The following is a 13641-nucleotide window of genomic DNA, read 5'->3' on the forward strand; positions in this document are numbered from 1 at the left end:
AAAAAGGAAAATGAGCTGATTCCGGGAACCCAAGAGGAAAGCAAATTTTGGGAATGATGAGGGCAACAAATGTATAGGTGTGCTTTACACAATTGATCTATGTATTGTGATGAATTGCATGAGCCCCAATAAATTGATTTTAAAAATTCCTTGAATAAACTGGAATGAAAAATAAATAAATAGAATGACAAAACAATGTACCAAAATTCTTTGGGGCAGAGCAAAAACAGTTAACAGGGGGCTATTTATGGAATAAACACACACACAAAAAGAGAAGATCCAAAGTCAACAACATACCACAATACCTCTAATAATGAGAATAAGAACAACAACATAAACCCTCAGTCAATGAAAATAAATCAAACAATAAAGCAGAAATAAATGAACTGGAAAACAGAAAAATAGTGAAAAAAAACAACAAAACAAAGAGTTGGTTCTTTGAAAGAATTAACAAAATTGGTAAACAATTGAGGAAAAGAAAGAAAAGATGCAAATATCTAGAATTAGAGATGAATAGGGCAATGTCACAACAGAAGCAAATGAAGTAAAAGAATAATATACATCTATAAAAGTCTGAATTCCAACAAGTTTAATAACCCAGAAGAAATGAAAAAAAATAGAAATATAACACCTACCTACATATTTCCATGTGGATGTAAAAACTGAAAAGACTCATAACAAAAGAATACAGAGATCAACAAGAAATTTCAACTAAGAAAAGCCCAGGACCGAATGGCTTCACGGGGGAATTCTACCAAGTGTTCAGTGAAGAATTGTCCCTCATCTACACAGATGATTTTAGTGTATATATCTATAGGTATAGAGATAGATGATAGATAGATAGATAGATAGATAGATAGATAGTAAACAATTTTAGTATCTATATAGACTAAAATAATCTGTGTAGATGTAATATATATATATGTATATGTGTTAGTCTGGGTTGATTAGAGAAACAAATTTCTAGACACTCATATGTGTATAAAAAAGAGCTTTATATACAAGAGCAGTTGAATATTGAGAAAACATCCCAGGCCAGTCCAGATCAAGTCCATAGTCTGATATTAACCCATATGTCCAGTACCAATCTTTAAAGTCCTCTTCAGACTCACAAAACACATGCAGTGATGCCGAATGCAGGAAGATCACAGGCCAGTGGGTGGAAGGCCTTGTGGATCCAGTGGTGGTATAGGCATCTTAGCACTGGCAGGGATATCCATGTGGCTCTTTCAGCTCCAGGGCTCCAGCGTAGATTAGCCTGTCTTCTCCACAGCAATTTCTCACAGGAAGTGAGTGTCTGTGTCCCACCTCCAGCGAGCTAATTATCTCCTTAGCACCTCCAAATGAGGTCATCAAGCTGCAACCTGATTGGTAGGCTAAACTCCACCCCTTTACTCTTAAGTCTCAAATTGACAACAGATTACATAACTACCACAGTATTTAAACAACCAGCAAAGTCTTCAAACTCTTCTATGAAGAAAACATAACCCCAATACCAAAACTAGTCATATGGCCTATGAAGCCAGAAAACAACAGACCAGTAACTCTCATGAACACAGACACACAAATGTTCAACAAAAATCTGGTCAATAGAATCCAGAAACAAAAGAAAAAGTAATTTATCACAACCATGTAGGACTCATACCAGGGAGGGAAAGATGACCCAACATTAGAAAAATAATCAATGCAATCCACCACATAGAACAAATAAAAAACAATTACATCAATAGATTCAGAAAAGCTATTTGACAATATCCAACAACAATTTCAGGTAAAAACACTCAACAAAGTAGGAATAGAAGGGAAAAATCCTAATAAAGGTCACATATAAAACAACAGCTAACATCGTGCTCAAAGGGAAAAGCTGAAAACATTTCCTCTGAGAATGAGAACCAGACAAGGATGTTGCTGTCATCATTCTTATTCAACACCAATCTGGACGTCTTAGCCAGAAGCATTAGACAATACAAATATATCAAGGGAATGCAATTGGGACTATAATATATTTGTTATATCCATGCTAGAATTATGTTTTTATGACTCGTGTTACCTAGAAAGCATAAATGAGCTTTACCGAAATGCTGCCCTACCTCCAGTCCCTATTATTTGTGTAGTGTTCAATTCCTTAAGTTTTTAGTATTTACAAGTCAACAATCCATGTATTTTGTTCTAATGATCTTTCCTACATAATGTATACTTTCCTTTTCTCAACAGTGTTTTAAATTCTATACCATTGACTATATTAATGATACTATTAATGAATCATATTGACTCTATAGGGCCAGGTAGCACTGCTCCTGTGGGTTTTTGAGACTATAATTCTATGCAAGTAGACAGCCTCTTCTGTCTCCCACAGAACAGCTGGTGGTTTTGAACTGCTGACCTTTCTGTTAGCAGTCCAAATGACATTTCTAAAGTGAACCAGGAACATATATAAGCTATAGATATCTGAACAAATTTTGAGCTCACACTTAATCCTTGCCCAATTAGTTCTTATGATATTACCCTGCTTGATACCTGCTCTCATAAAGAGATCATGTAAGATACGGGTGCTATAGCAAAGTGTGATGAAGACATCAACTGGTGCCTGGTGATCGAAAGAATAGAGTCTGACGTCTTAAAAACTCTTTTGAAACAAGAAGCATCTAAGTAAGGAGTCAGCAAATCCACCCAAAATCACACCAGCCTCTTTGTTCCAAGAAGTGTAAATGATAAAATCTAAAGATCAAAGGAGAGATCTGCTTTAGAGCTTAATTCTGAACACACATTTGCAGAAGACTATGCATGACAAGAAAAGCCCGAAATCCATTTGTTCCAATGTGGATTAAGTCTCTGGTGAATCCCCTCTGACCACTGACCAGGGATTTGACCTGATTCTGCAATCTGAAAGAATGCAGAAAGTGGACTGATGCAGATATTGTTAGGTTAAAGTTTAAAACCTCATCATTTGCTATCTCGTTTGAACCATGTAAAATTTGTTCTTTTAAATATTTTCTGATTTTGTTGTTGTTATTGCTATTGATTTTGATTTGGTGTATGTGTTTCTCTGTATAGGAAATCCAGAACAGGTAAATCTATAGAGACAGTAACTACAAGTAGAAAGAAAATGTTTAGAAAATGATGATGGCACCATATGTACAAATGTGCTTGACACAATGGATGGATGGATGGATGGATTGTGATAAGAGCTGTATGAGACCCCCAATAAAATGATTAAAAAATAATAATAGTAATGTCCTAGAGTAATGGCAGCTGAGGTTGGGGGGAAGTAGGGAGCTAATGATATAAATGTTCTTTATTATTCTAAGATGCCCTGATGCTATTACTCAAACAAAACACTGAACTGTCCAATACATTTTTAGTAATGGAATGACTTTTACTATTTTACCAAATATTTAAGCCACAGCTCAACAATGGGATATTATTCCATTGAAACAATGGAATATTATTCAGCTACAAAGAAGAATAAAATATTGAAAAATGCAACAATGTGATAGTCAACTAATATGGCCCTTCACCATAAGTCCTTATATGATGTATTAAAATATTGAGCTTTATATGCTTGTGGCTCTAGTCCCCTTTTGGAAGGCATTCTCTACTTTATCAATGGACATGAATTGGGAGGGATTAAGGCCTGACCTTGGTCCAGCATGTGAACAAACCACACCCTTTGCTGTCTTGAGGGCATCTTTAAGACCACACCTTATTAGAAGGTGTGAGCCAAGTCACCCTTTTGTTTCCTTGGGGAAATCTTTGAGTTTACTTTTGTAGAAAGTGTGACTTAAGACAGCTTTCTTTGCACATATACAAAAACTGGAAGGATACAGAGAAGATTAGCATGGCTCCTGTGCAAGGATGACACATAAATTCGTGAAGCAGTCCATGTTTTCTCAGGAATAGTAATTGCCTCTTGAATTTCTGAGAGACCAGGCTGCTTAGTGAAAATGGCTGACAGAAGGTCAAAATGGCTGACAGAAAGCCTGGCTCTGGCTTGATGCTGTCAGAGATCTAATCCCATGTTTTATATCAATGAAATAGTTTAGATAAGGATGAAGATAAGCTAAATAAGGATTGAATTTGACTGTTTTAAGAATTTAGATTAGTATCTGATTCTACTTTGATTACACTGATTTCTTCAGCTTATCATTGTTGATATATTGATTGATAGAAATGATTATTGGGAAGTATGAAAATAGAAAGTTTGTAAGCCTTGTCTTCTGTCATTAAGTTGAATCTTTAAATAGGTTAGGAAATGCCTGCAAAGCAGGCTTTGAAAAGCTAAGCTCCACCCAGTGCTTTGGGAGTGCTCAGGACATTTGCATTCCAAGAGACTTGTCTAGGGGGTTGTTGACAGATTTAAGAAAAAGGAACTCTAGTTTTTTCAATCTTGAACTAGTAGTTTTTTGTCAGAAGCTGGATCCCTGAAGAAACTCTCCACTCTAGGACTGAACTCTTAAAGAGAGGTGGTGGGGAAACTAAAATGCTTGCTAGGTGACCACCTGGATCCACTTGTTGAATGAAAGTGGGAGAAATGCAGCAATAAAGAGATGGGTTGAGTCTGGCCACTGACACCTGGTATATAGGGACTAGAGGAGAAGATGATTGTGGGTTGACTGGTCTAAAGATCATGACCTAACACAAAGGGGCTAGGGCTCTTGAGAATTTGTGATGGGGCCCATGGTCTACAGGCAAGGCAGCCCATGGGCATCCTAGTGAGGCTGAGGCAGCTCACATTGAGTTGACCAGAATCCTACCAGATGAAGAGAAGATTTTTGAGCCTGTGAACTGTTGCTGCTGACTTTATGGATGGCCTGTCCTGATACGACTTTGCTTATGGATGCAGGCTTCACAAGGTTCGAAATTGGATGAAGATTCTTCACATCAAAGAATATGATTGTATCCTCAGAGCACTGGGTTGATGTAAGTGGGCAGTATAGATATTGGATACCCAAAATGGGGCGGATAAAGGCATGAAGTGACTGGGTTACAAACTTTCCTAAGTGGGGGAATATATTTATAGGATTATAGGATTAAGGTGTAGGTGTTACTTAACTGCAATTGTTAGGCATAGCATATTATTGTGTTGTTCATTTATAGAATATTATGTTTAAATGATGCTTTGGCACATATTGAATTGTATGCACTTTGGTTTTATCCTATTAGGTACAGATGTGATTTTACTATTGTTTTGTTAAAAATTATGTATGGCTAAAGAGTTGTTTAAAAGTGTCAAGTTGACAAGGAGTAGTCTGTGGTAGTTACATAATTTGGTGTCAACTTGTGGAGGGGTGGCGTCTAGCCTGTTACTCAGGTTTCAGCTTGATCACCTCATTTGAAGCCAGGGAGATAAATAACTGCGGGAGGCAGGACACACACCCAGTCCCTGAGAGACATTCCTGTTGAGAAGACACATGGAGCTATGCTAGCGTCCTGGAGCTGAAGGAGTCATGTGGAGACCCCTGCAGAGTTGAGATGTTTTCAATGCCACTGGTGGAAAGCCACTGGCCAGTGATCTTCCTGCATTCAGTGTCATTGCATTTGTTTCTTGAGTCTGCAGAGGAATTTATAGGTTGGTATATAGGCTAATATCAGATTTATGGACATGATCTGGACTGGGCTAGGATATTTCTCAATATACAATTGGTCTTTTATATAAAGCTCTTTCTTTCACACATGAGTGTCCATGAATTTGTTACTCTAGTCTACCCAGACTAACACATCAGGTGTACACTGGTAGTAGTGGTCCTAACACACAACAGCTCACTTGGAAAACCATATATTTATTTCTTGACTGAGCTTTCAAAGAAACAAAAAGACCTGTTGTGACTATTGGAAATTGCTGTATTCTCACTCTGGACCCAGCATTTGGCTTGCTTTTGCCTGACCTCTGCCGGATCTGGGACTGAAGAGCACCCACATCACATGAGACATTTCCCAAAAGCTTTGTGAGCTCCTGTAGGATGTTGTAGTGCATCACAGAACCCAGGAATATGAGGAAATCAACTCCAGGGAGGAGTGGGGACACAATGGAGCAGGATAGCATCTTGGAATACTTGGATATTTGGGACACCTGTAATCTCCAACTCCATGGGACTAGTCAAGTGGAGCATTATTTCTTCAAACAGATACCACATAAGATAAGCATTGAAATCATTGTTATATTAAAAAAAAGAAAGAAAAAGACACAAAGGTTATGTATTATAACATATCCTTTTAAAGAATTACCCAGCATAAACAAAGCCACAGAGAGATGTTAGAAGTTGAATGAAAAGAGAGTGGGGAATGACTGGTAATGAGCATGGGGCTTCCTTTTGGGGCAATAAAAATATTCTGGAATTAGATGATATACAAAATTGGGAATATATTAAAAGTCATTGAATTTTATATCTTAAAATGATGAATTATATGATATTAAATTTTATCTGAAGTTAAAAAAAAATTTTAAAACGTTGCCCAGAAGCTATTACCAAACAGACTCTGGACCCACCCACTGAAATGGCCAAAAAGACTATTTACCTTTGCTCTTGATATATCTAAAAATTATGCAGTAAGATATAAGAAATAATTTATGGATTTTTAAAATGAAAAAATAAAGAATTATTTTACTAATAAATTTCCCATAACGCTATAAAAAATTTTAATCTTTTATCCTTCTTTCCATTTTAGAGAGAAATGTAATTTATTTCACATTATTTTTCTTGATTTTATCAAAGTTCAGAATATTTCAGTCCTACAAATATAAAAGAAAGAAATATTGACAAATTAAGATTGTTATTATAGTTATTTTAGTTTCCTTTGGTTTAACCTAAAATACATGGATTATATTCCATCTATATGAGATTCTCTATTCAGCCAATAACACATCTTACAAAATCTGAAGTGAGATTAACTAAATAGCAGGTTACTTCAGGAAAGATGGTACCATTTATATAAAATATTTTTATGTTGAGTTTTTCTTATCATAAATTCAAATACAAGGGTGTTTCAAACAATTTGAGGAAATGTAGAATTAAAATATAATGGATTTTTCTGACATTTTTGAAATCCTTTCATATAATATGTATAAGACACATTATTTCCCAATGAGCAATAACAGTTTGAATAATAACAACAAAAACTATGTATCATTACATTTTATAATACACTTACAAAATATTCATTGTTCTTTATACAGTTTTGATGTCCCCATGATAGAATTACAGTCAATTTCTGAAACCATGTTAGAAACAGTACATGTCTTCTCAATAGCTATATTTTAAGGACTATATATGCTATGTATAAATCTTGAGGTCTTGGAGTAAGTTCAAGTACAAGGTCTAATAGATTAGGGAGAGATCTAGTATGTAATATGTATTGAAGATGTTATTAATTAATTTGCTCTTTGTTTAATTTTCTGTGACAAAGCTACTTTATATATATATTCTACCATACTGGATTTTCCATGATTGGATTGTCCCCCAAATTACCAAGAATATTATAATTTCACACCAACTTATATTAGTTTGATGATACATAGCTTTATTGTGTACACATGTACAATAAATAGGAAGAGCACTGTAATACTCACAGTTATAACCTGGTGTAACACGGTGTTGTGCTTCCAGGCTAGCCAATGTGATGTGGAAAACGATGTGCAGCAACAGAAAGGAGAGGCTTGTGAAGCACAGAGACTTTAACAGTCGGCCTGTATGTCCTGGGGAAGAAACACAGAGACGACGAGAGAGCATAAGAGAAAGGACACTCATTAGGCACCCTTGTGTAGTGTGTTATGAAACATTTTTCTATATACTTTTAGACAGATGAACTCAAACACTTTTATTATGTAGCATAACATATGCTACTTTTACATGTAGCATAACACAACTATCTAAATTACTGGTATATGGCCAAAAGCTATTATTATTTTCATAAAATTATATAAATAGATTTAGATTGATTCAAAATTTATCAACAAAAACACATACCTATTTATCACGTAGGATACACAGTTTACAGTAGAAGCACAAAAGACTTTATAAGAGATAAGACAAATTCCAACTATGAAAAAATAGGGCGTTCCTACTTTAGAAATTAGTAGTCTAACAGACTATGAAGAGAGACATCCCACCAACACCTTTTAATTAAAGAAAAGAAAACCATATGCTAACTACACTTATAACTCATTAAAACTCACTGCCATCAAACTGACTCATCTCATAGCAACCCTACAGGTTAGAGAAGAATGGCTCTTTAGATTCTGAAATCTTTATGGGAGCAGGAATTTCATCTTTCTCTCTAAGTGAAGCAAGTGATTTCAGACTGCTGAACTTGCAGTTAGCAGTCTAATTCATCATACCTCCTTACTTACAAACATTTAAATATTTACAAATTTTATTAAAATATATTTCATAATCAAATAAAAAGAAAGCATAATAAAAGTATATCATAATCAGCTACAGTTTATTGGAGAGATGCAGTTATGGCTCAACATTAGATCATATGTAAGCATGAGTCATTGATGGGATGACATGAATTTTTCCATGAATATAAAAGAAGCATTTCATATTGTTCTAAATCTATTTATATATTTTGATTTTAAAAATAGAGGGAAATTCCCTTACATGATAAAGGATTTTTACAATAATTTAAACAAACATCCCGTTATGGCCACATTTAAAAAATAAATAGAAATGAATCACTAGATGACCTCTTAACATCTACTCCTCACTTATGGACCCTTTTGTTACATTTTTACAAGAACTAAAACAAACATCTTACTTATGGTCACCGTGTTAGTCTGGGTTGACTAGAGAAACAAATTCCTAGACACTCATATGTGTATAAGAAAGAGCTTTATAAACAAGAGCAATTGAATATTAAGAAAATATGCCAGCCCAGTCCAGTTCAAGTCCGTAAGTCTGACATTAGCCCATATGTCCAATAAATAGTTCATATCCCTCTTCAGACTCAGGCTGCCACTCGCAATGGTAGTGAATGCAGGAAAAGTACAGATCAGTGGGTATAAAATCTTGTGGATTCAATGCCAGTGGAAGCATCTCAGCGCCAGCTCCTCCAGCTCTAAGAGTGTGACTCCTCAACAGGAAGGTGAAACAGACAGAGTGTGGCCCTCTCCAAGGAGCGAGAAGGAGTTCCCAGAATCCTCATGAGAAGGCCATGCCTACAAGGGGTCATCATCAGGCTGTTTCCTGATTGACAGGCTAGACTCCACCCTTTCAGTCTTTTTTTTTCCCCTTCAGTCTTAATATCCTCAAGTTGACACAAGATTATGGAACTAACACACACATTTCCTATTTATTTACAATAGAAAAAATTACTATCCAACTATTTTGTGTATTAGTGATACGTGCATCTGGCAATAGGAAACTAATAGCAGGTGAGCGTAGCACCAGCTGTGTTGGCTAAGGTCATGTGTCAAGTCTGTGGGGTCATGGTTCTCAGTGGGTTGTTAGTTATAAATGATTCACATTGGCAGATATGCAATGATAAAGTCATTCTCCACCTTGTTATCTAACGTGGCCGCCCTCCATTTTCATGCTGATCTTCACTAACAACATGGTCTTTGGAACCTAACCATAACATTAAGTGAGAAGTTGGTTTACTACCTTATGTTATTTTTTTAATTTGTCTCACATTTTGATATAGATATCTTTATTCATTTATTTGTTGGGATTTTTTTTAATCATCCTATTGGGAGCTCTTACAGATATCATAAAATTCCATTGTTCAATCACATCAACCAGTAGGGTACAATTACTACCACAATCAGTTTAAAACCATTTTCTTTTTATTCTTGAACTCCTTGATATCAGCTCCCCTTTAACTCTTCCTTTCCCCACTGTACCCCCCAGGAAGCCTATGTAGGTATGTATATATTTTTGCCATATCTTACACAATCCACTCTATCCATTCTTGTACAATCTGTTGGTGACTCCCTTCAAGTGGGGTTATACCGTCATCAATGCTATCAGCTTCCCCTCCCCACCTTCTCCCTCTTCCCCTACCCTCAGGGCTATAGTTCTGATGTTTGGTGTTGGAAGGGGATGCAAGAGCGGGCAGTTTGACCACCTTGCTGCCATCAGCAAGTAACATCTCAGTATCCATAGCCAAGAAAAGACATGAGCTCTTCTCTGGCTCTCTGGCCTTCACACAGGTCTCCAACCTGCTTTGGATTTCTGGCTTGTTCCACAGTCTTCAGCCTGCTCTGGATCTCTAGTTAGGAGCCCATTCTCTTAAATTTCTGATCTTTAGTTTTGTAATGTCTGCCATCTTGCATCTGTCTGCACAAGAGCACTGAACCCCATCTCCATAAGTTAATATTTTCATAGAAAACTGACACTTGATCCAGAGCATGAGGTAGAGATCACCCAGGCTGGGGAGGAACCTGGCAAAGGGGCACCATGAGTGACATAGATATCTTTAAGATTTAACTAGAAGTCACATTAGCATGGCATTTTGAAATAAACTACTACATTAGTGCTAAGGGCATGGTTTCAATGTCTTGGTAACTAATCTGGTGGAAGAGGAAAGGATTCTGAAAGTTCATTTAAAATGCTAAATGGTTGTCATGACATCAACTCAGACTTATATCAGAATAGAACTCTGCTTCATAAGATTTTCAATGGCTAATTTTCACCGTTAGCATTTCATTTAGCAGCTGAAGACATGCCATGCACATACACATAAAAATTAACTAAAATAGGTTTGTTATTCTAAAAGCCATTCTTAATGTTTTCTAACATTTGAAAATACATATTTTTCACATGTAGTGAATTACTTTAAATAAAACACAGTTTAATGAAATTGAATTTTATGAACTTTTAAAAGAATCATAAGCTTAAAATAAATGAAAGCAGAAGGCAAGAGAAATATTATTTTTATTAGATTTAAAAAACCCTTTAGTTTTATTGTTTTGGTTAGGGAGAATTAAGGATTAGCACACAGGACCTTTCTTAAGATCATTCAAATAACACACATGTGTGCTATATAATGAAGCGGATTTTGCCTATTAAATATTATATTACATTATAGTAATATTGACTGAAACAAAATTTACAGAATATAAAATTAACCATTTAAAAGGGACATTTGGTAAATTTACAGTATTATGCAACCACTGCCTCTACCTAACTCAAAAATATTTTCTTTCCTCCGCAGGAACAATGAAACAATTGTTTCCCATCTGGAAAACACCAGGCTGCTTTCCGACTCTGTAAATGATCGATTCTGAGTATTTCATATACATACAGCCGTCTATTAAGCAAACCTTGTTTTTTCACTTGGTATTATGTTCCATCAGGTTGTCCTTGTTGCTGTTAGCTCCCCTGTACACAACAGGATGCATGAAGCACTGCCCGATCCTACACCATTCTCACCAGTGTTCCCAGCTGGTGCTCCCGGTAGTCATGGTGTCAATCATATCGCTGAGGGTCTGTCCCCTGTCCCCCGCACTTCTACTTTGTACGGGAGCCCTGGGGGTGTAGTGGTTACGCATTGGGCTGTGACATGCATGGTTCATAGTCTGAAACCACCATCAGCTCTGCCGGGAAAGACTGAACTTTCGATTCCCTTAGAGAGTTGTGATCTCAGAAACCCCCACGGACTCACTGTGAGTCCGCATTGACTTGGGCAGTGAGTTGTGTTGGGTTTTTCTGCTTTGTAAAGCCTGATGTCCTTCTCCAGGAACTAATTTCGCCTGATACCATTTCCAAAGCATGTAAGATGGAGTCTTATCATTTTTTTAAATCATTTTATTAGGGGCTCATACGACTCTTATCGCAATCCATTACATAAATCAATTGTGTAAAGCACATTTGTACATTCATTGCCCTCATCATCTTCAAAACATTTGCTCTCCACTTAAGCCCCTGGCATCATGTCCTCATTTTTCCCCTCCCCCCTCCTCGTGAGCCCTTGATAATTTATAAATTATTATTTTGTCATATCTTGCCCTGTCCGACGTCTCCCTTCACCCACTTTTCTGTTGTCCCCCAAGGAGGAGGTCACATATAGATCCTTGTAATCGGTTCCCTCTTTCTAACCCACTCTCCCTCTACCCTCCCAGTATCGACACTGACACCACTGGTCATCAGCCCTGGATTCCCTGTACCAAAATATGTTCAACCATTCATCTCTTGATATATATTTGGGTTGTTTCTAACTTTTAGCTATTGTGAATAATGCTGCTAAAAATATGCCTGTAGATATATTTGTTTGAATATCTGTTTCCAGTTGCTTTTATGCCTGCCTAGGAGAGAAATGGCTGTGTCCAATTCTATGTTTAATCACATGGGGAACCACCAAAATGTTTTGCGGTTTCTGACCAGCTATCATGCCATTGTGATTGTTAGGTGTCCTTGAGTCGATTTTAACCCATATACAGCCAACTCACGCACAACAGACAGAAAGACTGACTGGTCCTGCACCATCCTCACACTTTTTAGGTTAGAGGCAATTGTGCATTGCTGTGGCAATCCATCTTCATGCAATTGAATAGTTCAATCATTCAATCATATCAAGGGGGAATTGTACAGTCACCACCACATCCAACTTAGAGCATCCCCCCCCCTCCCATGGTTGAATTGCCCCCCAAATGAGTTGTGCAATCATGATCATCTTCAGTGCTCGCTCCCCACTCCCACCACCTTCATTTTTTAGTCCCCAACTCCCCTTTCCCTCCCTGTCACCTACCTCCCTAATCCCACATTCCCTATAACACCTTGTGTCAGTTGTTATCATTATACATCCACTCCTGTGCTTCACAGCTGGAAACCCCCACAGAAAACAAAGAAAAACAAATTGCACTAAGGTGGTAAGAATGAGATCATATTAATGTAAGGACCAAAATATAAATACTGCATCAGTGCGAGAGACCCTCCCATCAACATTCAAAAGGCCAGGGAAGAAATTTCTATCTTGGAGCAAGGAAGAGATGCTTGCACCCAGTACTAATTCGGATCTTGTCTAGGAGGTGGACTGGCCAAGTACAGAGTTTGATCCAGTATAATCAAGATTACAATGGTTAGTAAGTAAATGCTCACTAGTAAGGCTGTTAGGGACTCTTGCCTTTGGCTATAGCAGATCTGCCAGTGGCTCACTAGGACTATATACTTTGCAGATGGATTTTGGGCTCCCACTGTCCTCCATGGCTTTCTACAAATAGTAGCAGCTTTTCTATTCCTCTAAAAGAAGTGGTCAAAATTTTAACAGAAATTGCATTGAAACTATGTATCACTTTGAAAATGCTTACATTTTAACAATAGCAAGTTGTGCACTCAATGAAAACAAACTATTTTCAATTTATTTGTTATTACTTTAATTTCATTTATGCTTTTTCTTAAAAATCATTTTATTGGGGGCTCGTAGAACTCATATCACAATCCATCCATCCATCCATTGTGTCAAGCACATTTGTGCATTTGTTGCCATCATCATTCACAAAACATTTGATTTCTACTTGAGCCCTTGGTATCAGTTCCTCCTTTCCCCCTCCCTGCCCCTCTCCCCTCCCTCATGAACCCTTGATAATGTATAAACATTATTTTCTCATATCTTACACTATCTGACGTTTCCCTTCACCCACTTTTCTGTTGTCCATCCGCCAGGGAGGAGGTTATATGTAGATCCTTGTAATCGGTTCCCCCT

General features: G+C 37.0%; 1 protein-coding gene and 1 non-coding gene across 2 annotated transcripts in view; one reads left to right on the forward strand and one right to left on the reverse strand.

Annotated features, from left to right (window-relative positions):
• PIEZO2 (piezo type mechanosensitive ion channel component 2) overlaps positions 1 to 13641 on the reverse strand; it is a 600576-nt gene that overhangs the window by 387863 nt on the left and 199072 nt on the right. Inside the window, exon 3 of the mRNA XM_045298343.1 lies at positions 7568 to 7693. Coding sequence (XP_045154278.1) covers positions 7568 to 7693 — 126 coding nt within the window. The remainder of the gene's footprint in view (positions 1 to 7567; positions 7694 to 13641) is intronic.
• LOC115873070 lies at positions 3788 to 3890 on the forward strand. The gene has a single exon (XR_004048216.1). It is a non-coding gene; the product is annotated as a U6 spliceosomal RNA (small nuclear RNA).

Source organism: Echinops telfairi, unplaced genomic scaffold, assembly GCF_000313985.2.
Source record: "Echinops telfairi isolate 266 unplaced genomic scaffold, ASM31398v2 ScPeMD7_4;HRSCAF=17, whole genome shotgun sequence".
Taxonomy (NCBI): domain Eukaryota; kingdom Metazoa; phylum Chordata; class Mammalia; order Afrosoricida; family Tenrecidae; genus Echinops; species Echinops telfairi.